Raw genomic sequence first — 24,187 nt, 5'->3', positions numbered from 1 at the left:
CTTGCTCCCCTGAACTGAACCTAAGGATTTCAAAAACTTCTAAGGTAAAACTTACTGTAATGATTTTTTGGTTTTCTTTTTTGGTTGTTTTTATTTTGTGAGAAGTTGATTTAAGTGCCTTTCCTTGGAAAATAAGATCTTCCTTGAAACCTGTTACACAATGTGGAGACCAAGTATGATTGCTAACCTTCTCACTTTTGTAAAGAAGGTCAGGCCTGTCAGTAGTGTGTGAAAGCTAGGAAGTATCTTGACAGCTGCTGCACTGATCTTCCTCAACTTTCTGACCTGGTCACTGTGTTGCAGTTATAAGGTAAGGGGGATTCATTATCCAAAATTAAGTTAAAAAATTTAGTCCACCATAGCATTGTACACCCCACCCACTGTTGGTGCATTCTTTTCTGTGAGAGTTCAAAGATACAGTGAGTATGCCTGCATTTAAATATGAAAAACTTACAAATTCTGGGTCTGTTCCCATTTTTTCCCCCGAACTAGAAGATGGAGACACACAGAACTATACAGTGGAGTTCTTCAGTGGGGGAAGTGGGAGGAGTTGTAGGTCCCGTCGGGAGGAAAGAAGCCTGAATCTATTAATCCCTGCTATTTCATATCAGGAAAGTAAATTTAAGTTAGCCCAAAGAATAGCAAGTCCAGGCTGTAAGAGTCTATTTGGACAGACAAAAGTCTCAATTATAAACACACACACACACACACACACACACACACACACACAACTCATGACTTACCTTAGATTCTGTAGTTTACAGTCTGGGTGTTTCAAGGCTTCACATAATGACTTCACTCCATCATCCCCTATATCACTCCCTTTCAGGTCAAGATGTATCAGATTCTGATTGTGAGTCAAAGAACCAGAGATACCCTGACAAATGTCAGGGAAAGAAGTAAATCTCAACCTTCAGAAGAAAAAATATACAGGAGAGATTACATCATCATCTCTGTCCCTGATTACAACATCCTTTTCTTTTCAAGCCCAGCTCTTAGACACTGTCTAACTATTTCTGCCATCTCTTATTTGACACTAGGTTTCTCATATTCCAGGTCAAGATCATATACTCAGGATTCAGCATGCTGCCTAGGAAAAAGACTGGGTTATGACTTAGATGTCCATTATATCCTGACAACCAATACTCTCAATTTTTTTTTCAACCTTGAAGGATAAGAAGGTGTAACATAAGGAAAGCAGAAGAGGGTTTTTTTTTGTTTGTTTGTTTTTTAACTCTTTAGTCTTAGGAACGATGACCAAATATTATTGGGGCTATTCCAAATACTGCATTACAACATTAATTCACAACATTAATCCTTTAAATAAGCCAATGTGAGTTCACAGTTAATATCAACTATTTGATATGCATAATTAGCAAAACACATTTTTTCAAAATATTTCCTGTCATCTCATGGGCTTTGTTAGGTGTAGAGAGAGAGACGATGGAAAGCAAAATATGAAGTAAGTTAAATCAGCCAATTTTTAAGTTTCCATCTCCTAACTTTGTCAGAGACTTAAGACTGGGTCCTCCAGTGCCACTGCTGGCCCCAAATGCCCAGTATAGTCATACTTCTAACCGTTCAGAAACCTGTGATATCATCTCCCTTCACTTTAGCAGATCACTCACCCTTCACCCTCACCCCGCATCCAGCCAAGCACACCAAAAGAATAAAGCTTTATACCCATTTAGAGTGCTAGGTATCATCATATAGTAAAGGTGCCTAATGCACTCACTAAATGTAAGTTGAAAGTACAATCCCCTTGTCAGGGAAAAGGGATTTGAGTAAGTAAGGTGACACTAAGGTGAGAAAGACTGAGAGCCATCTTTATGGTGTTATCCCCCATAAGAGACTCTCGCATTCTAAAAGAGGGAGCCATTTAACCCCAGAGAAGACACTGCATGCTGGGTTGCCTCAGTTGTGTCTAACTCTTTGCTACCCCTTGGACTGTAGTCCAGCAGGCTCCTCTGTCCATGGGATTCTCCAGGCAAGAATATTGGAATGGGTTGCCATGCCCTCCTCCAGGGGATCTTCCCGACCCAGGGATCAAACCCATGTCTCTTATGTCTCCTGCATTGGTAGGCAGGTTCTTTACCACTGGCGCCACCTGGGACGCCCCAGTATTAGCTGTTGTTGAGATCTGAGTTGGTGGCACCCAGTGAAGGGTCACTGTGGGGGAGATGAAGGCAGGTAAGTGAAAAGGACTTGACTACTTCATCATCACATATGGGCAAATGTCAACAACATTTATAAATATATGCACGACCAGACTTCATCTACTTGAGATTCTAAGGCAAATATTTAAAGGGAAGCCTGTTTCCCAAAAAAAAAAAACAACATTCATCTCCAGTGCTAACGGAAGCAACAAGTCTCAATTATTTGTTCAGCATTCACTACATATTACTGAGCACCAATCAGGCATTGGGCACATTGATGGGCATTGAATACAGGGAAAAATAGGATCGGTTCCAGCTCCTGGTGGAGCCAACAGACAAGAGAGAGAGATGTGAACAAGCAAATGTAAAAAAGTGGTAGGGTATCTAAAATAAAATGAAGATATAAAAATTTTGAAAAGGAAATAGCAAATGTTGGCAAGGATGAGGAGCAGCTGGAATGTATATACGATGCAGGCAAAATTATAAAATGGTAAAACCACTTTGAAGAACTGGCTGGGAATTTTTTAAAAAGTTAAATATACATCTATGAGCTAACAGTTCCATCCTTAGGTATTAGCCCAAGAGATAAGAACATGTCATAAAAAAGGTTGGTACAAAATATTCATAGAAGTCTTATTCATAACAGCCATAAACTGGAAATAATCCAGAGATCCATTAACAAGAAAATGAGTAAGCAAGTTGTAGTGTATCATTACAAGGGAATGCTAATCAGTAATTAAAAGAAACAATGATTGAAACATGCAATAACATGAATTTCAAAAAACCTTTTGTTGAGCAAAATAAGATGAACACATGAATCAATCTAAATGAGTTCCAAGAACAGACAAAGCTAATGTCATAGAGGTCAGAAAGTGGTTGCCTTTAGGCCAGGACAGAGTGAGAGAAGTAAATAGAGAAAAGATTACATGGAAACTTTACCAGGGGAGGGAATTACTCTCTATCTTGTTTTGGGTATTAGTTACAAAGGTGTATGCAATTGTCAAACCTAATGAACTAAACACTTAACATCTGTGCACTGTATTGAATGAGGAAAAAACAGAACTTATCTTTGAAAATGCTTTGTTGACCTGAGTAGAATGCCTTAGTTCTATGTTCCTTTTTATCTAGACAATTCCTAATCAAGCCTCAAACACCAGGTCAACCACTTCTACGCTCTGTGCAGTTTTCCCCAGAAAAAGTTACTTATGCTCCCACAACTCCAGACGTTCCCATAGCTGGTGTTCTTAAGAGTATGTTATGCAGTAGATTTTAATTTCTGTTTACTACTAGTTCCCCCTAACGGGTAGGAGTGGGAGGCGGGATAAAGAAAGAAAGTAGAAGAACTCCATGTTCTCATGCCAGACTTACCGCAGTTTTTGTAGTTCACAGTTTGGGTGCCTTAGCTCTTGATTAAAAATCTTCATTGCTAATTCATCAAGGTTGCTGTGACACAAGATCACTTCTCTCAAGTGTTCGTTTGTATGAAGCACAGAACAGAGGTCTTGCCACCAATGAAAAATGTGACTGCCAGCCCTTTGCCTAAATGGTTAGAAAAAGAAAAGACCAACAAATCTGTTTCCGCTCAGGCAACTCTTAGAAGATGGTACTGAGTGAAAACAAGTGTCCTTTGCTACTCAGTTAGGAGTAACTCAAAAGAGTGGTTGGAATTTGGAGTCTATATACCTCAATTACTAGAGGAAAGGCAGAGGGAGAAAGGGCACTTATAGGAAAACAAATGGCTTTTCGGTAAGGTAAACGGGCCCCTTGGAGGAGAGCCTGAAGTGGTGGCATCAAGATGGTGATAATAATGTCTGAGTGTGGTGCCAACTGCTGCCTTCACAAAGACAAGATTAGAGTTACTCTGGGGAGGGGATTTATGACAGCTAATTTAAAAAGCTGAGATCTTTTGGAAGGCTCTGCTTTTAGGCAAATAAGGAATTTTGGGAACTCAGATGCCTTTAATTCAAAATAATTCTTATGTAAAAACTACGTAGTTTGAAATGGCAATATAGTGATCCACTTCACTACTCAATATATATTGGTTCCCCCACGCCTTGCTTAAATTGGGATGAATGACATTGCAGAGGGGTGGTCTCTACATCACTCAGGGTCTTAAATTTGAGAAAACTTAAATTTGAGATTGAGGTGGTAAATCATTCATTCAGACATTCAAGGGCTTACTGCATACTATGTATAAAATGGTGAACAAGAGATCCCGCTCTTGTGAGGTTTACAATGTAGTTATGTCATAAAATAGGCTGAGGTCACCTATAATGTCTCCTTTAAAAAAAACACAGGATTCTCGGTCTCTTATTTTCACAACAATGGCAACTCTAGTATCAGATAACACTATAACATAGATGAGGGGAAAGTAGCACAAAGACTAGCAATACAGGTGCTAGAATTCCTTCCTAATACTTATTATTAGGCATAAAATACATTCTAATGTTCTGGGTTCAATCATGTCTTCTATAAGTAGAACTGTGAAGTCAGAATTAAGAAAACTGACTGCAGGTGATTACTCACAACTCCCTAAGGACAAGAAAGGTCATAGCATCCCAGCCTACAATTCCTACTTCCACAGTTCCAAGACAAATGAATGCATGTTCTTATAAGAAGAATACATTTGTATGTAATGGCAATGAGAAAACTTGGGTAAAGTTGGAAAACCAAATACCTATAATCAGATGTGTAACCTCAATCAAGTTATGTTCCTTCTTGGTACCTCAGTTTTTTACAAGCAAAATGGAAATAACAGCACCTACGTAGGATTATTGGAGACTAAATGAGCTGGTACTTAGAGGGATACTGGGTATGTGTTAAGCAAATGTTAGCTATTATTTGATCTGTGCTTGAATCAATAACTGATAACTGTAACTTTCTGGGTGAACTTCTCTGAATCTCAGTTTTATACTCTTAAAAATAAATTGAGATATGGTTTTGACCAGCATTAGCTTGGATAACATGTTAAATATTCTGTGATTATATAGCTGTGTGCCACATGAAGTGAAGTCGCTCAGTCGTGTCAGACTCTTTGTGACCCCATGGACTGTAGCCTACCAGGATTCTCCGTCCATGGGATTTCCCAGGCAAGAATACTGGAGTGGGTTGCCATTCCCTTCTCCAGGGGATCTTCCCGACCCAGGGATCGAACCCAGGTCTCCTGCAATGCAAGCAGACGCGTTACCCTCTGAGCCACCAGGGAAGCCCCAAGCCCTTAATCAATTAAATCTGGAACTGATACCATAGTTCAAGAGAGTTAGAAAAAGTAACTTGAGAAAGGAGAAAGGGTAAAATATTATGCATAAAATGCTGAAGGTGCATTTAGTCTTTCAAAACACTCCTTCAGCACCTACTATTTCTTATCTCACTATTTATGGTGATAAAGGGCTAAATCTTTCATGCAAAGGCCAAACTATATCAGGGTAATAGGGAAGGTGAGTGAGGTCAGTAAAGTGAAACAGCCCAGACAAATGAGCTATGCACTCTGGGTTCAGCAAGAAATTCCTGGTCTCTATTTTTTTAAAAAGAATATATTATAGTGGATGGAAGTTAGCACTGTGCTGCCTCCCTCCTTGAGAACTGAAACACTCATTCCCTAGTTGCTGGAAGCGCTCAGCCAAGTGCTTCTCTGGGGATTGCCCTCAGGCCAAGACAGCAACTGCAGGCACATTTTTGCCCATTCCTCACCAGTAGCTGTGACTGGTCAATAGGGGGTTTCAGTGCCTGGCCTCCTTGTCTCAAGGTGGGACAATTCTGAAAGGTTATCCTGGCTCTGGGACCTCAGTTAAACAACTCCTCCCCTCCCTCTGACAACATCTACGTCCTTCATTCCCTTGCAGGGCACTTCCAGGGAAATGACCTAACCCACTTACCAAGTTTCAGGTGGGAAGCTTGAGTTTAACATCTTCTTCTCAAACACCCCAGTTACCATCAGCTTCATGGTCCGTAAACACTGGCAGTGCTTCAGGCAGAATGAAGACAAAAGCAAATGGATTTCCTCACAAATATTAATGACAACCTTTTGGAAATACCTCATTGCCTGGCTTACAAATACTTCATCTTGAGTCTCATACAAGTGGAAAAACAACTCCAGAAAAACCAGGTGTGATGGAAGCTGTTCACTGCTACCCAGTGTTTCCATCCACTGAAGTATTGTCCATTTCACCTCCAGTGACATTGTACAGTTAAAAGTTTCCTCCAGTTGTTTCATTCGATCTTCATTCAAAAGGCCAAACAAAAAGCATTTCATCTGTAACAAATGGGGGTCTTTATAACTGCTGCTTTCAAGCACCAGCTCCAAATTTTCAAAAGACTGAAGGGAATCGTCCCTGGTGTCCCAATTGCCTTCCAACACATAGAACATTGCTGCAAAAAACTCCTGAATGTGTAGGTGGGTGAACACATAGCAGTTTTCATACTCTGTGTCCTTTTGAAGAATATTTGTGTCTAGGAAAATTGACACATCAGATTTCACTAACCCATGTCTTCTGAGATTTTCCTTGTAAAATACATATGTCATAGTCCATACTCCTCTGGCAGCCAAGTGGCACAGGCTCCTCAGTTGGGTTTGGCTGGGTAGACCAGGAAAGCTTCTATCTACTTGTGTCAACAAGCTAGAGATACAGCAGGCAAACAGAGAAGTGGCTGTCTTGCAAGTCAGCGTGATATCACCACCCTTTTCCATTTGCTGCTCCAGACAATTACAAACGACCCAGCACACTGCGGGGACTTTGCACATGTTAAAAAGCATCACATTGTTTCTTAGGGAACTGAACACTTGCAGGGCCCAACTCTGGTCTTCAAAAAACTGGTAAATATATTCCTGTCTTGCATCCTCAGACATACCTAGTAACTGTATAGAATGCTGATTCTTCAACAAAGGCTTTAGTTTCCTCCAAGCTGTGAGTTTTGTTGTCACCAACAAGGACGACTCAGGGAGCATCACTTTTCTCAGCAAACTACTCATGAGGAAGGACACAGGATGTACTTGGGTCCAGTCTGCGCACAGCACAAACTCAGGCTCCTCAAAGGCAAAGTTCAGTTCATCAAAACTATCAATAATAAAAAGGAGACGACTTGGTTGGGACATAATCCTTTCAATGGGACCTTCTGTGCTGGGCCAGTCCTTTGACAGCAACTGAACAAAGCTCCTCTCTCTCAACTGGTTGATTTCTCTTGCATTGAGATAAAAAACATGGGTAAATTTCTGCTGGTAGAGGTTGCCCTGCGCCCAGTCTAACATCATCATTCTCACCAACGTTGTTTTGCCTATTCCAGCAGCCCCTTGAAGGACCACCGTCTGTGGCTGCTCTTCGGTTCCAACTTCTTCACCAAACAAACGTTCCAACAGTTCTCGGCCTTCCTGAGCAATTTCATGACAGAAATCTTCAGATTTCCCAAGCAAATGGTTCTTATCTAACATGATGCGAAATTTTTCCCTTATTTGAATTCTGTATTCTGCTCCATCACCTAAGTCAGTTAGAAGGGAGATTGAAAAAAAAAAAAATACACATGATCAAAATTAATTCTATGATTTGCAATGTTAAGAATATTGGACATACAATAGGAGTGATACAGGCTGAAATCAAAGCACAGCTGGTTTAGATGAGAAAAGAATGTAAATAAAACAAAAATATTTCTGTGGGTTTAAAACTCACATTATAAATTGTGGAAAAAAATAATTGACAGTGCAGAAATTTATGATGGAAAATAAAAATTAAATTCATTCCACAAGTATTTTTTCTTCTTTGTACTTCTATAGAGGAAAAAAAAAGTGGTATGTATGGAGAATAGAGCCATTCTCCAGATAAAAAGAGAACATAGGCAACAATTAACAACAGCCAGACAGGATGTGAAGACAGATCTGAACTATAGATCAAAGTAATCTGCTTTATACAGATAAAACATTAATGGGCATGAACAGTTGCAAGCATGTTTCTCAAGGAGCAAGAGGGTTGAGCCCCACACTGAGCTTCTCAGCCCTGGGGTCCTGCCCTAGGAGGATGAGCCCATGGAACAGCAGGGCTTACTTTCAGGAGAGCCTGGAAGGCTGTGAGAAACACAGATTCTGCTCTTAAAGGGCACACACAAAATCTCACATGTTGAGATCCAGAGTAGAAGCAGTAGTATGAAAGGAACTTGAGTAAGTAGCTGATCTTGGAGAGCCTCCCAGGGAGGCAGAAGGTACCTGAGACTTACCCTCACAACACTGACAGCAGCCACTTTGGGAGTTGATTTTACCAGGAAAACATGGGCGCTGGCAAGAGCCATTTTGGAATCCTTTCCCTAGTTCATTAGCACCAGGACCCAGCCATGTCCACCAGCTAGTCAGCACTAGTCCCTGGGGCCCTACCTACCAGCAGGGAAACACCAGCTCTAAGATATCTCAGGCTCCTCAGTCAGCTTCCCTGGAATCCAGCCCCAACCACCAGTGGGCCAGCAATGGCCCTGGAACCTGGTCTCATCTACCACCTGTAGGACCCAGGCCATAGCCAAACCTGGATCTGCCCATCAGTGGGTCAGCACCAGCCCTGGAACCCCCCCCTCCCCAGAGCTCCACAGCTGGTCACATTGGGATCTAGCTCTACCCAACAACAGACCAGCTAGTCCTGGCACCCCTGTACTCCCAAAGCCAGGCACTTGTGATCTGACCCTACCCACCACCAGGTCATCCCAGACCATGCAACCAGTCACAAGATGCCTCAACCCCACCCAATGGCAGGTCAACATCAGCTCTGGCAAACCTGGGCTTCAAGCCAGCCACAACCCAGCCCCCCTCAGCAGTGCGACAGCACCAGGACAAGGACTCCCCAGGCCATGCAGCCAGCTCCTCTGAGATCAGTTCCACCAGCAGCCAGTAGCCTCTGCATGAGGCAGGGCCTAGCAACCAACTGGACCAGGGGCCAGCCATGCCTACCAGTGCGTCCACAGTAGCCAGCCCTGCCACAACAGAAGGGCCCATGGGGCCTGCACAGGGGCCACCCCCAGACCACATGGCTCTGTTGACCAGGGGGAAGTGTGCTGCTGGGCCTCGTAGGACAGACCTACCTAATACATAGAAACAGACACAAACACGAGGAGGCTAGACAATATGCTACTAAACAGCCAATGGATCACTGAAGAAATCAAAGAGGAAATCAAAAAATACCCAGAGATAAACGAAAATGAAACCACAATGATCCAAATCCTACAGGATCCAGCAAAAGCAGTTCTAAGAGGGAAGCTGATAGCAAAGAAATCTTACCTCAGGAAACAAGAAAAACCACAAATAAACAACCTAACACCTAAAACTAGAGAAAGAAGAACAAACAAACCTAAAAATAGAAGGAAATAAATTATAAAGATTAGAGCAGAAATAAATGAAACAGAGATAAAGCAAACTATAGCAAAGATCCATGAAACTAAAAGCTGGTTCTTTGAAAAGATACACAAAATTGATAAACATTTAGACAGACTCACCAAGAAAAAAAGGAAGCAGGCTCAAATCAATAAAATTAGAAATGAAAAAGAAGAAATTACATGGGACACCACGGAAATAGAAAGGGTAAGAAGAGACTACCACAAGAAACTATATACCAATAAAATGGACAACCAGGAAGAAATGGACAAATTCTTAGAAAGATACAATCTCCCAAGATTGAACTAGGAATAAATAAAAAATATGAACAGACCAATCACAAGTACTGAAATTGAAACTGTGGGTCATAACAAAGGTCTAGAACCATGGCTTCACAGGTAACTTCTATCAAACATTTAGAGAAGACTTAAAATCTACCCTTCTGAAACAATTCCAAAAAATTTCAGAGGAAGTAATACTTCCAAACTTATTCTATGAGGCCACCATAACCTTGATACCAAAATCCGACAAAGATCCCACAGAAAATTACAGGCCAATATCATCATTGAACATAGACGTAAAAACCCTCAACAAAACACTAGCAATCCAAATTCAACAACACATTAAAAGGATCATACACCGTGATCAAGTGGGATTTATCCCCAACAAGAGTTCAGTATCTGCAAATCAATAATTGGGAGACTGCATTAACAAATAACAAAAATCCTACAATTATTTAAATAGATGCCAAAAAAGCTTCTGACAAAATTCATATCCATTTAGGATAAAAACTCTCCAGAAAGTGAAGATGACCAGATCACCCAAGGCAACCTACAGATTCAATGCAATCCCAATCTGAATACTAATGGGATTCCTTCCTCCATACATTCTCTCAGAACATAGTATATTTTTCATTCACAGCACATATCTCAAGCTGGAATTACTTTAATTTTTTTTAAGTATATCATTCTTTTCTTTGTTCTACTAAGGCCTTCAGTACAAACATCTAACAAAGTTCAGATCCCACTAAATTATCCTTATTTCTCCCTCAGGAGAAGGTATGGTATTACAAGTCAGATACTCCTTTTTATGGTATAACATCTCAGACATTGCTGCACTTTATAAAAATCAGGGAAAAAAATAAATAAATAAATAAAAAAATAAAAATCAGGGTTACAAGGATAATCTACTTTCTTTGTAATACTTTATCTATCTTCCAAATTTTACAAAGTAAATTTCTATGGAGGTAGAATCTTGGTTTCCTAAATTTACAGCTCCTTATATTGTATCAGAAATCACAGCCCAAGCAGGAATTTATCTTCAGAATCATTTAATACAATAGGAAATTTTTATTTATTAGTTCTTGGAACAAAGTAGGCTCTCAATTATTTCTTGAATGAAATAATGTAGCCCATTAAAAAGCAGCATAGCTGAGTTAAGAACAAAGGCTTCTCATATGGTCCCATTTTCTGTGTATTATATTTCAATTTATAGAAACTGGGATTCAGCTAATATAGAATTCAAAACAAAGCAGGGCGACTGGAAATGGTATTGAATTAGGACTAACAAAACCTGGTCTTAGAAACTACATTTTATGTAGATTAGTTGGTCACCATCCTGGAACTCAATTACAGTATCATTTTGAACAGAAGAGATGCAACAAGCCAAATTGTCCCTTCCAACTCTTATGAACTCTTATGAACTCTTCAGTCCATAAAACAAGATATCAAGATACCTTTGTTCATCAGACTATCAATTGTGACAGGGTCATTTCTAAAGACTCTGAATTAACATGGTCCTGTGTCTGATTTTGTCCAGAGAGCTGGTTTTGTCAATTCTTTCTGAATGATAATCACTGCTGCTGCTGCTTAGTCGTGTCAGTCGTGTCCGACTCTGTGCGACCCCATAGACGGCAGCCCACCAGGCTCCCCCATCCCTGGGATTCTCCAGGCAAGAACACTGAAGTGGGTTGCCATTTCCTTCTCCAATGCATGAAAGTGACAAGTGAAAGTGAAGTCACTCAGTCGTGTCCGACTCTTAGCGACCCCATGGACTGCAGCCTTCAAGGCTCCCCTGTCCATGGGATTTTCCAGGCAAGAGTACTGAATTGGGGTGCCATTGCCTTCTCCATGATAATCACTGAGCAGGTAGTATATCGTAAGAAATTAGCAAGAGTTGAACAAAAGTCCCCTGAGAGATAATCTTCCCCCATTATGCTTCAAAAGCTCAAACCTCCCAGATCTGACAAAAAGCCCACCTACTTACCCAGCATTGCTTCCTGATCACCCTGTACCTCTCTGGCCTCGGTGTCCTCTGTTCTCATGGTCCGGGAAGTCCCTGAAACAGATTCCAAAAGGAACATGAGATTTACCAAAAACAAGAATTTGCTGACAGCCACACAGGGGCCAGAATTTTCCTCAGTTGTCCAATTCTATGATCATCTGGATTTAAGAAACTAGAGTCAACAGAGCCCCAGACTCCACCAGCTTAGCTGACGGAAAAGTGATGTGGTGTGAACACTGAAGCAGGACACTTCTCGCCATGCCTCCCACCCTGTAACTCTAAGGCAAGTGGTCTAGTCTAAGCCTGTTTCCTTGTCTGTACTGACCTCATAGGGATGTGGTGAGGCTCAAAAGAAATAATGGATATACATTTTGAAGCTGTAAAGCCTTAAATGTGAGTAAGGAATTTTAGATGTCTACAGTATTTCACACCTAGGAATGACAAAAAATAGTTTTTATGTCCCTTAATATATTTTTTTGCCCATTCCTCATATTTCAGCAAAGATTTAAGGTCATATTTGAGCATTCTTAAAATTTAGGCCAGCCTAATTAATTTATTTGGAGAGGTAATGGCAACCCACTCCAGTACTCTTGCCTGGAAAATCCCATGGATGGAGGAGCCTGGTGGGCTGCAGTCCATGGGGTCGCTGAGAGTTGGACACGACTGAGCGATTTCACTTTCACTTTTCATTTTCATACATTGGAGAAGGAAATGGCAACCCACTCCAGTGTTCTTGCCTGGAGAATCCCAGGGACGGGGGAGCCTGGTGGGCTGCTGTCTATGGGGTCGCACAGAGTCAGACACGACTGAAGCGACTTCGCAGCAGCAGCAATTACTTTATTTGTAGTTTAGGCAAAGGAACACTAGATGGGGCAATTCTTTCTAATCACTCTGTTCTTTTAATCATTTTAATCAGTACCAGATGGATGAATTACTGCGAATTAAGGAGCCATACTCTGGAGAAGGGCATGGCAACCCAGTCCAGAATTCTTGCCTGGAGAACCCCGTGGACAGAGGAGCATGGCAGGCTACAGTCCATGGGGTTGCACAGAGTCGGACACGACTGAAGCGACTTAGCACAGCATATCCTAAGGAGCCATACTGAACAACAGCACTCAAAACTCTTCAGCCTTTTAGTGCTCCTCAAATGATCTAACAAACTCCCATTATATACCTGACCACCGTGTACCAGAGAATGGCCTGGACTTCATTCCCAAGTCCCTTTCACAGAATCAATGGGCTCCAGGAAGCACCCCCTTCTCCCCACCCCCAGGTATGTCTCCAACATCACTCACAGTTGATCTCTGCTTTTGCTCTCTCACACAGATCCTTCAGGTTCATCTTGCCAAAGATACTGAGAGCCACCTTCCAGGCTTGCTCTCCTGGATAATACTTGCTCATCAAGTCAGCCAAATCCTTCCGCTTGGCCTTCTTCACTTCAGACCAGGGGATCCTGCAGGACCTGGGTTCCAGGGTCTCATTCTTTAGAAGTGACTTGAATCTAATTAATTCCTCTTTGTTTAGCTCCTCCAAATACAATAGCAGCCCAAAATCAGAAAAGAAGGAGGAAGACGACAAATGCGTCATCTTGTCTATGGATTAATATTCAAACTTCAGTGGGGAAGATAATCCAAAGAACATGGGATAACTGGGACCTGTGGAAAAGTAAGATTAGAGAATGAAATACCTCTAAAAACACAGACTAATACAACAAACTTATTGAAGCCCACTGTTTCAGGCTCAGTACTAACCTCCTGTCCACTGTAATATATTTTCTATCATAAAAGCATTTCTCTAATTATGTTTCTTCCACCTTCCCCAGAGTTTCTCCCAGCCCCATGCTTATGAGCTGTAAGAAATCAAGGAAGGCAATGCATCTCTCATTACTCTTCTGCAAAGCGAGGACATCAGAACCAATCTCAGAGGACTATGGTCTGGATTAAATGAGGTAGAGTTCATGTATCACCTGGCTCAGAACAGGCTCCTACTAAGTACTGGCAAATTTCTTCATTTACTCTCTCCCCTACCAACACCCAACATACATCTCAAACTATAAAATGTTATTATTGTACCTCCACCATTACTCTTAAAGCATGACATGCAATTGGCATGTGTCACCTTTTTCCTAGTCTGGTCATGTTAACTCTAGTCATAAATCCATACCAGCTCCTGATGATCTGTGTTCCCGAGCTCACAAGCTCCTTTCACATCTATTCAATACCAAAATTATTATAGATGAATTCAAAGGTAAAGCCCTTCCAAAAGCGCATTCTCACCCATCCCTGACCTCGATTCTCATGACCTCATTCCACTCCAGCACTTCACTCCAATGTTCTCACTCAGACTTTATCATCAACAACTACTCAAACTCTGTAGAATCTTTTAAACTCTTAAACTAATACTTTCTAGTTAACTGAACAGTTTCATCCCCTCACTCCCATGACAGTTCTTCAGATGCTATTAAATCTTAGTCTTCTGAGCCCTGTGTTTTCCTTATTTATCAGCCATCTTAAGAGCCTTATTCAATTTCTCATTTAGCACAGGAACTCCAGTTAATCATTTAAATCTTAAATTCAAGTTCCCCATTACCTCTTCAGTGATTTGCCTAAAGAGACAGAGCTAGTAAGTGATACACCTGGAACTCATCCTAGATCTTTCTTCAAGCCCTCCTCTCCTTTCCAGCCTTTCATAGGCCACCTGCTACTCTTGCCAGTGGAACTGGAAAAGATGAATAGGGGAAGAAAAAAATGTACAGAGGGAAATTTTACTTCTTAAACAGAAGGTGAATTATCTCAAAATTACAAGGTAAATTAGGACTTTCTCATATAGTAATTGGTGAGTTATCAGCTGTTTCAGGATTGTTTTTGTTTGCTTTAATGGCACTGTAGAAATATTCTACATTATCGATAGAATCCAACCAAAACAGGTTCTACAATAATTTTTTAAAAGAAGCAAAAAGGAGTCAATTTGAGGAAACTTCAAAGGAACATTAAAATTTCTCCAGAACACACAAAATATGGTAGGTGAGGGAAAATGCGATATAGAATACCACACCCTCAACTTCCTGCCCAGAAATGTACAGTTATCACTGCAGGGGGGCTTATCTGTTCCTTCTTTTCCTGTAACAAAAGATGTGAGCGCTAGCTCCTTTTCTACAGCTCATTCCTTCACCTGTGATCTGAATCTTATCAGCATCAGGAATTAAGGGACTTAGTCCATCAAAAATTCTCTTCCCTTCTTGAGCCTCAACTTCTCCCTGTCCTCTAGGTCCTTCTCACCAGCATTTAAACATGCCCAAGTCCACCTTAGTCTTTTACAAATATTTCCTTTACTCCACATCTCCTTTATCTTCAAACATCCTCAGTCTTCTATACTTTACCTCAGTCCCTTGCAATCTAACTTTTGCTATCCCAGTTTCACTGGGAAAACTCATACCAATGATCACTGTTGTAAAACCCAATAGGCAGGCATTTGGGGGATTCAATTTTTATATTTTTAAGTAATAAAAATAACAGTACCTACCTCTGCAAGGATAAGATAATGCATGCCCCTAATTTATAGGGTCCCATATATATAATATTACAATTTTAACAGTGTCTTAATTCTTGATGTCCTTTCTCTTTGGCTCTTATAATACCTCATACTTCATCTTCCTCCTGTCTTTCTAGGTGTTCCTTTGAGCCAAGATTTGTAACTTCTGAATCCCTTGGGTTTCTACAGAATGATATGTACAACTCTGATAGAGTACAATATGCCTTGGCCTCTTTTCCAAAGATTTTATGTTGTTCTTTCAGGATTTTTTATTCCTGTTTTGTGATCATCCTTTGCTTATATTTTTGGGAAGAAGAAAGCAGATGTTATCTGGTGTGACTCCGTTTCTGGGAAGGCATTCATAAATTCCAAAATGTTCTGAACTAAAATAGAAACCCATGGCCTAAGAGGATCTATTTCAATTTGCAAATTTATTGATGGAAATTTTTACCACCTATGATAATTAAAGAATATTTGCTCAAAATAAGTTATTCTCTCAGCATGTATTAATAATTATCATATTTCTTGAGAACCTACTGAGATAGTTTATGAAAATGTCCTCTAGTCCCCAGAGCTTGGTTTTATCTACATTTTACAGATACATGGACTCAGAACTTAATAAGTTTGCCCAGGTTACAGAGTTGACACGGAACTTATCAGGCTACAAAGCTCATTTTCTTTCTACTATCAACCACTTGCCTTTTAATTTTACTTTATTTTTCAGGGACTAGGAATTCTGATTTAATGAAATCTGCATGACTATGCTCTGATATCTGACTTTTGCTTAATACTGGGCTAGGGGAAAGGGAAGACTTCTAAATATATAATGGCAGAACATAAAGGAAGGAGGGATTCTTTTCCAAAGAGGGTAGAGATGAAAAGGTCTTGGAAAAGTTGCATTCTATGTAAGAAACAGGATATTCCTACCCTTTTCATGTGTTTCTGCCTGACTTCCTTTATAGGGCCACTGGAATCTCCTGTAACAGTTTCTCAACCTCACCACCATTAACATCTTTTGCCAGATGATTCTTTATTTGGGGGACACTGTAAGCGTACTGTATGATGTTCAGTGGCCTTCCTGGACTCTGCCCACCACATGCCATTAGAACCTCAATCTCCCACAGCTGTGACAATATGCCTTTGGACATTGCCCTATGTCCCCAGGGGAGCATATTGCCCCAGTTGAAACCAATTTCAAAGCGTTAACCTCTGCTGCTGTATATACAACTCATCAGCCCTTCTCTATGTCATTACTGTAACAAATCAAAGAAACAGAGTAGACAGCTCAGGAAAAGGCAGCATGTAAGACAAGAAACATAACTGTGAAAGTAAACATTCAGTGAAGATTATTAGGACAACTTGTAAACCATTCAGACAAAAATTATTATCCTCACATAATAAATCTCAGATACATAAATCAGTACATTGTTAATACTTCAAAGCAGACTGGGATAAAGCAGAGCATATTCATTACACCTTAGGAGATCAGGAACTTAGCAGCTTGGGAAAATTAAGGGAAATGATCAAGAATCAGGATAACCATCAGGAGATACTTTGTTAAATGTTGAAAATAAAACTTCTTGTCCATAGGAATTCAAATGCAAAAAGTAAACTGAAAACAGCTGATGTTTATAGGAAATTTAAGTAAAGGGCTGAAGTTTAAATTAGTAAAACCACTTTAGAACTGTTGGCATTAACTATTAATTAGGGCTCCTTGGAGAAACTGTTGATTCTAGAGCTGGGGCTGGGAGTATATGAGCTGAGTCTAGAGCTTCTTGTTATGCCAGAAAGTAAGGAAAGGAAAAGGATTAGGAACATCAGAAATACACAAGAACAAACCCAAAAGAGCTCCCAGTGGCAAAAGTAAATAACATTGTATTGGATTATGACCTAAAGTCTAAAACAAGTTGTCTATAAGCCCAAACTGATAGATAAATGACTGAAAAAATAAATTAATGAGGGTGGGGTGGGGAGAGACAAATCTTACATTAGAATTCCAAATACTTTATGTAGCAGTTTCCTCCTCCAGGAGGTAGATCTTACCCCCAGCCCACTACCACCTAGGAGTGTGAATCGTGAAGAAACCTGGCAAACACTGGTGATGAAGGTTAATATCATCAACTGTAAGTCACCACTGACAGTATATACCACTGATGTGACTGATGAGAAAGGCTTATAACCACTGTGATATTCTTCTCCTAAATCTGTAATCCAGATTAACCATGAGGAAAATATTAAGACAGACTTACACGAAATGCTACAAAATACTTGGCCAGTACTTCTCAAAACTATCAAGATCAAAAATAAGGAAATAAGGACAGACTGAGCCCTTTCCTATCTTGCAAGATGGCGGGTGAAAAGGCTGAGAAGCCAGATACTAAGGGTAAGAAAACCTAAAGCCAAGAAGGCTGATGCTGGTGAGAAAATTTGAAAAGTGAAGAAGGTTAAGAAGGGGAAACCCCACTGCAGCTGAAACCCTGTCCAGATCAGAGGAATTGGTATATATTCCCAGTCGGCTATGTGTTGCAGAAAGGCCTTGTACAAGAGGAAGTACTCAGTGGCGAAATCCAAGGTTGAAAAGAAAAAGAAGATGCAGGTTCTTGCTACTGTCACAAAACAAGTTGGTGGTGACAAGAATGGTGGTTCCTGAGTGGTCAAACTGCGCAAAATGCTTAGGTATTATTGTACTGAAGATGTGCCTGGAAAGCTGCTGAGTCATGGCAGAAAACCCTTCAGTAAGCCTGTGAGAAAGCAGGGCACCAGCATCACTCCAGGGGCCATACAGATCATCCTCACTGAGCGCCACAGAGGCAAGAGGGTCAGTTTCCTGAAGCAAGCCGAGCAGCAGCTTGCTACTTGTGACTGGGCCTCTGTCCCTCAATCAAGTTCCTCTGCACAGAACACACCAGAAATTTGTCATTACCACCTCCTCTAAAATTGACATCAGTGGAGTGAAAATCCCAGAACATCTCACTCATGCTTACTTCAAGAAGCAGCTGTTTAAGTCCAGGCAACAGGAAGGTGAGATCTCTGACCCACAGAGGGAGAAATAGAAGACTACAGAGCAGCACAAGGCTCATCAGAAAGGATGTGGACTCACAAATTCTGCAAAGAATCAAAGCTGTTCCTCAGCTCCAGGGCTACTCCCACTCTCTCTTTGCTTTCACAAATGGAATTGATCCTTGCTAAGTAGCATTCTGAACTTCTTACAAAGAACCTAATTAAGTAACTTGTACATCCTGGAGCCCCCACCCTGCCCCTCCCCATAAAAACCACAAAACTGAAAAAGAACAAGGAAAGACTGAGAAACTGTTACAGACCAGAGAAGACTAAGGAGACAAGATGCCTAAAGGCAATATGGTGTCTTAGAAAGGATTCAAGAGCAGAAAGAAAACCAGGAAAAATATTGTGAAAGCTGAACTAAGTGTGAATTAATTGTTTTGCTTCATATCTTTGCTGTTACAAACATACTACAGTAATACAAGATGTTAAAAATAGGGGAAATAGGGTGATGGGTGCATGAGAACTCTTTCCATAAATCTAAAACTATTCTAAAACAAAATGGTTATTTTTAGTTGAATTTATGTATACCCTATGGCTTAGCAATTACAGTCCTCAGAATATACCTAGCAGAAATGTGTGTGTGCAAGTATATGCCAAGAGACATACAAAAATAGCCACATCAGCATTGTTTGCCAATTCGTAAGCACTGGAAAAGATCCAGAGTAAACCTATAAGTAGAACCAATAAATAAACTGCAATAAATTCATACATCAAAATCCTAGACAGCAAAGAAAATATATGACCTGTAGCTACATGCCATTAGGATGAACCACACAAACATAACCCATGAAAGAAGTCAACCCCCCAAAGATTATATACCATATAATTGAATTTATAAAAAATATCTAAACTAAAAAAGTAAAAAAAACAAAACTGGCATACTGTTTACAGACATATGTATAAGTGTTCAAGCCATATTTAAAAAATGGGCTAGTGGTAAGGAAGTAGCTACCATAAAAACTGGTTTATTGTTACCTCTGCAGGGAGGGAGGAATTTGTAATCAGGAAAGATCCCCTGGGCTCTTGGGCACTCTATAATAATGGTAATAAGTTAATATAGTGTAGTATAGTAATAGTAATGTTCTATTCCTTGATCTGGTGATGGTTTACATGGGTAATCATTCAGTTATCACTCACTAAACGCACATTTATTTTGAATACTGTCTTCTACATGAGTTATAGTCTCCTCTAAAACAACGATTTTAGTTCATATGACCAGAAAGAAATAAGACAAATATATTAGAAAAGCACTGAAATAAAATTATTGCAAATAACCGCTCCAGACAGAGGGGAAAATGGATAATAAATATTTCAGAAAATGGTCAAACTTAAGCAGATACCAAACTAACACAAACCAGGTGATACCACTCCACACTTACTAAAATGGCAAAAAAAAACTTTAAAAACAACACCACATTGACAATGAGAATGGGATGGAACATTGTTAGTGTAAATGTTATTTGCTACACTCTTGGAAAGCTGCATGTTTAACACAACTATGCAGCACTTCAAAAACATGCATGACTTTTCAATCAGTAACCTCTCTCTGGGAAATTAACCAATGAGAAGAATTACAAATACAGAAAAGAAAGTATTGGGCAAAACAGAATAATTTTCTGTGCATAACATAAATAATTGTCAACTAATTAAAATTTAAAGATGATTAATGAATGCATAAAAAATGAAACACTTTTTCAGCTATTAAAATGATCTCTTCATACAGCAATATGCAACACATGCATGGTTAAAAGCAAATGGTAGGAGTGTAAAGATTACAACCAAAGAACTGAAACCCCTGCATTTAAAAAAAAAAAAAAACAAATACACCAAAGTGTCAACCACGGTTGTGTTTTGGGCTTCGGACAATTTGTGACAACTTTCTTTAATCAGATTACTTAAGTGAAAAAAATAAAAAGGTGAAAGGCAATATATTTGTCAAATGTTTAAAAAGACAGAAATGAATGCCTGTACTTGAATTTGGCCAGTGGGAGTTCAAGGGAAACTTCTGTGAAGAGAGCAATTTTAGGTCTCTGCTGGGGGAGAAGGAGTGTGAGTGATAAACTCTCAATACTATGGGGGTAGAGGGTGACTGATGCAGTGAGCAAATACGTGCTATTCTTTTCAGAACTTTGCTACTTACTGGGGGAAACAGAACTTCAGCGAGGAGCCCCGAGACTGCAGAGCTGACAGTTTTGTTTTCAGTGCGGCGAGAACGGGACGGAGGCTGCACGGGGTGGAGGAATAAAGGCGAAGCACAGGTGGAGGGAAGAATCTGGGATTGAAGGGTAAACACCTGCGGGGGCAGAGAGGCGAGAGGAGTGCCTGAATCCATTAGGATTCACACAAGGGGGGAAAATCATACCACCTGACCGTTACGAAGCGGGCGCTGCACTCGAGTTAAAGGCCACGCTAGGTCTTCGACCAACCTGGACTCCTTACCCACGTGCGCACCTCGTCCCGGGCTCCCCGCCTCCCCAGGTCTGGCGGACTGGAACCTGGGAAGTGGCCTCTTCCGCCGGGTCGTCTCCCGCGCCCTCCAGCCGGCTGCGTTCTCCACTCTGGGGGTCCTAGCAGCTCCCCTCCTGGGCCTCGGGCTGGGGTCGGCCTGCCCTTGCTTGTCTTCCACACAGAATGCTGGTTCTGGCAAGACTCTCACGGGATGTAACTTTGTATTTTAGAGCGGGCAAAACACACGCAGAGAATTCCATACCTTGTGTCACACGGTGGACATTGGTGACGAAGATTCAATTCCAGCTCTGAAAACCGCGAACCAAAGAGAGAAAGGAAAAAGAGAAGGGGTACCCTCTAATGCTAAAGGGAAACTCATTGTTAGATCGTTACACTAAAACTCCCTCCGGAGCTGCGAGTGCTGCAAAAGCGCGACGAGGGCCCCGTGGACCTCCTGGGGCGGTTGGACCCTCAAGGCTGGGCCCAGAGAGTCTTCCCATTAGTTAGCGGGGCAAGGGGCTGCTCTCACCCTTCCGCTCCCTGCCTGAGTCTCCGAACAGCTTTATGACACATTGCTGCTAGGAAAAGATACATTGTTCATTATAGGATCCTCTGTGTGCAGCACACCTGGAGGCACACAGCCTCCTTTCTTTCCAGATTATAAATAACGTGGGGAAGAGAGAGTCTGGGAGTTGGGCCCTAGCTCATCTGACCTTTCCTAGACTGGCGGATTCCTAATAAATCGCGTCCCTTTATTCATCCATCCAATAATTCCTGTAATTTTTGAGCATCTGTTTCCTGCCTGATAGTTTTCTTGGTCTTCTCTTGAAGGGAATAAAATATCCAAATTTTTCTCCCATCCCCCTTACTCCCACCCCTCCCATGGAGCTTACAGTCTATTGAAGAAGTAGAGATCTATTGGAGAAGGCAATAGCACCCCACTCCAGTACTCTTGCCTGTAAAATCCCATGGACGGAGGAGCCTGGTAGGCTGCAGTCCATGGGGTCGCTAAGAGTCGGACACGACTGAGCGACTTCCCTTTCACTTTTCCCTTGCATGCATTGGAGAAGGAAATGGCAACCCACTCCAGTGTTCTTGCCTGGAGAATCCCAGAGAAGGGGAAGCCTGGTGGGCTGCCGTCTATGGGGTCACACAGAGTCGGACACGACTGAAGTGACTTAGCAGCAGCAGAGATCTATCAGAACTGTAGTATATCATATGTTATCTTTGCTAAGGAGAAAAACAGTGGGGTAAGGGACCTATTGCTGGTAGGATAGTGAGGGTCCTTTTCTCTTACGGTGGAAAGGGAAGACACTCTGCTAAGGTAACATTTGCAGAAAGGGCATGGGCCATGCAGATAAGATATCCTGATGATGGAGCAGCCAGGGAACCCCTCCAGCAAGAGCCTGACTGATAGATATGAGGAACATTTGAGTTAAATCAAACATCATGGTCACCATGACTCCGTGTTGATATATAGATAGTGCAATTTCATCCAAATCCCACATGACTAGAACTGCTCTTGTATGAATATGGCCTTGGTCCTTCAAAGTTGACTTCCACCCTAATAAATGGAATTAGAATCATCTAATTCTTGGATGGGAGACCTTAGATCAAAAAGGCAAACATGTGTCCCTTTAGGATGGCTTCCTTTTTCTCAGGATTAACCATTCTAAAGACCTTTTCTGGTTGACACAGCAGAAAGATTTGGGAGATTCTAGAATTGTCCATAATCTCATTTAAGGTAGTATTTCTCCAGCTGGAATCTTCATGGAGAGTTTTAAACCTTATTGGCAAAGTAGGAGCCAGCATTCATTGTCATTAAGTAAATATACAACTGTAGACAACTGATACTAAGGGTTCAGGCATGCTGGTTAGCAAGATGGATCCAACAACCTCAATCAAACTGAGAGATTATAGAGTCCTAGATTGTAAAGATTCATATAAAAATTAATTCAAAAGGATAACCAATAGTGTGAGGGTGAGAGAAAACAAAGTACCTTCTCTTGGTTTGACTCCAGGTTACTATATGTATTGGCTATATAACAGCTATCCAAATAATGTGCTAAATATTATATTCACAAGTCCATACATCTTAAGAGAAGCTATGTATGTTAGAAGTTTTGGTTCTGAAACCATTTCTAACATGCTCATAAAATCATGAAATAGAACATTTATTTCATGAAAAATTTAAAAAGGAAACTGTTAAAGAAACAAAGTTTTAGAAACTGAGGATCCCAGAACTGTACGTTAGTAAAAATGAATTAGACATCTGCATTTTTATTTAATTTATAAATATCTGGCCATATTTGAGTTTACATAAATGCACAACCTGTATGTCTGGCTCTAGGTGAGTGATCACACCATTGTGATTATCTGGGTTGTAAAGATCTTATTTGTACAGTTCTTCTGTGTATTCTTGCCACCTCTTCTTAATATCTTCTGCTTCTGTTAGGTCCATACCATTTCTGTCCTTTATTGTGCCCATCATTGCATGAAATGTTCCCTTGGTATCTCTAATTTTCTTGAAGAGATCTCTAGTCTTTCCTATTCTATTGTTTTCCTCTATTCCTTTGCATTGATCACTGAGGAAGGCTTTCTTATTTCTCCTTGCTATTCTTTGGAACTCTGCATTCAAACAGGTATATCTTTCGTTTTATCCTTTACCTTTCGCTTCTCTTCTTTCCTCAGCTATTTGTAAGACCTTCTCAGACAAACATTTTGCCTTTTTCCATTTCTTTTTCTTGGGTGTGGTTTTGATCACAGCCTCCTGTATAATGTCACAAACCTCCATCCATAGTTCTTCAGGCACTCTATCAGATCTAATCCCTTGAATCTATTTCTCACTTCCACTGTATAATTGTAAGGGATTTGATTTAGGTCATACCTGAATGGTCTACTGGTTTTCCCTACTTGTTTCAATTTAAGTCTGAATCTGGCAAAAAGGAGTTCATGATCTGAGCCACAGTCAGCTCCCAGTTTTGTTTTTGCTGACTGTATAGAGCTTCTCCATCTTTGACTGCAAAGAGTACAATCAATCAGATTTCGGTATTGACCATCTGGTGATGTCCATGTGTAAAGTCTTTTCTTGCGTTGTTGGAAGAGGGTGTTTGCTATGACCAGTGCATTCTCTTGGCAAAACTCTATTAACCTTTGCCCTGCTTCATTCTGTACTCCAAAGCCAAATTTGCCTGTTATTCCAGGTGTTTCTTGACTTCCTACTTTTGCATTCCAGTCCCCTATAATGAAAAGGACATCTTTTTGGGGTGTTAGTTCTAGAAGGCTTTGTAGGTCTTCATAGAACTGTTCAACTTCAGCTTCTTCATCATTACTGGCCAGAGCATAGACTTAGATTACTGTGATATTG

At 40.7% G+C, this 24,187-nt stretch overlaps 1 protein-coding gene and 1 pseudogene across 4 annotated transcripts in view; one reads left to right on the top strand and one right to left on the bottom strand.

The window, feature by feature from the left end:
* NLRP14 (NLR family pyrin domain containing 14) overlaps positions 1-20,669 on the bottom strand; it is a 43,548-nt gene extending 22,879 nt beyond the window's left edge. For 3 of the 4 annotated variants that reach the window (XM_025266572.3, XM_025266574.3, XM_044929456.2), the window contains exons 1-6: positions 20,513-20,669; positions 13,074-13,433; positions 11,761-11,832; positions 6,032-7,628; positions 3,525-3,695; positions 744-911 (exon numbers count right to left, since the gene is read on the bottom strand). In XM_025266572.3, coding sequence (XP_025122357.2) covers positions 744-911; positions 3,525-3,695; positions 6,032-7,628; positions 11,761-11,832; positions 13,074-13,365 — 2,300 coding nt within the window. In that variant the 5' untranslated portion in view covers positions 13,366-13,433; positions 20,513-20,669. Of the gene's footprint in view, positions 1-743; positions 912-3,524; positions 3,696-6,031; positions 7,629-11,760; positions 11,833-13,073; positions 13,434-14,367; positions 14,475-20,512 lie in introns of those variants that run through there. The other variant, XM_044929455.2, reaches the window with a different exon arrangement.
* Positions 16,831-20,317, top strand: LOC123329771 (annotated as a pseudogene).
* Positions 20,670-24,187: the final 3,518 nt, after the last annotated feature.

Source organism: Bubalus bubalis, chromosome 16 (genome assembly GCF_019923935.1).
Source record: "Bubalus bubalis isolate 160015118507 breed Murrah chromosome 16, NDDB_SH_1, whole genome shotgun sequence".
Classification (NCBI taxonomy): Eukaryota; Metazoa; Chordata; class Mammalia; order Artiodactyla; family Bovidae; genus Bubalus; species Bubalus bubalis.
This window is presented reverse-complemented; position numbering and strand designations above follow the sequence as displayed.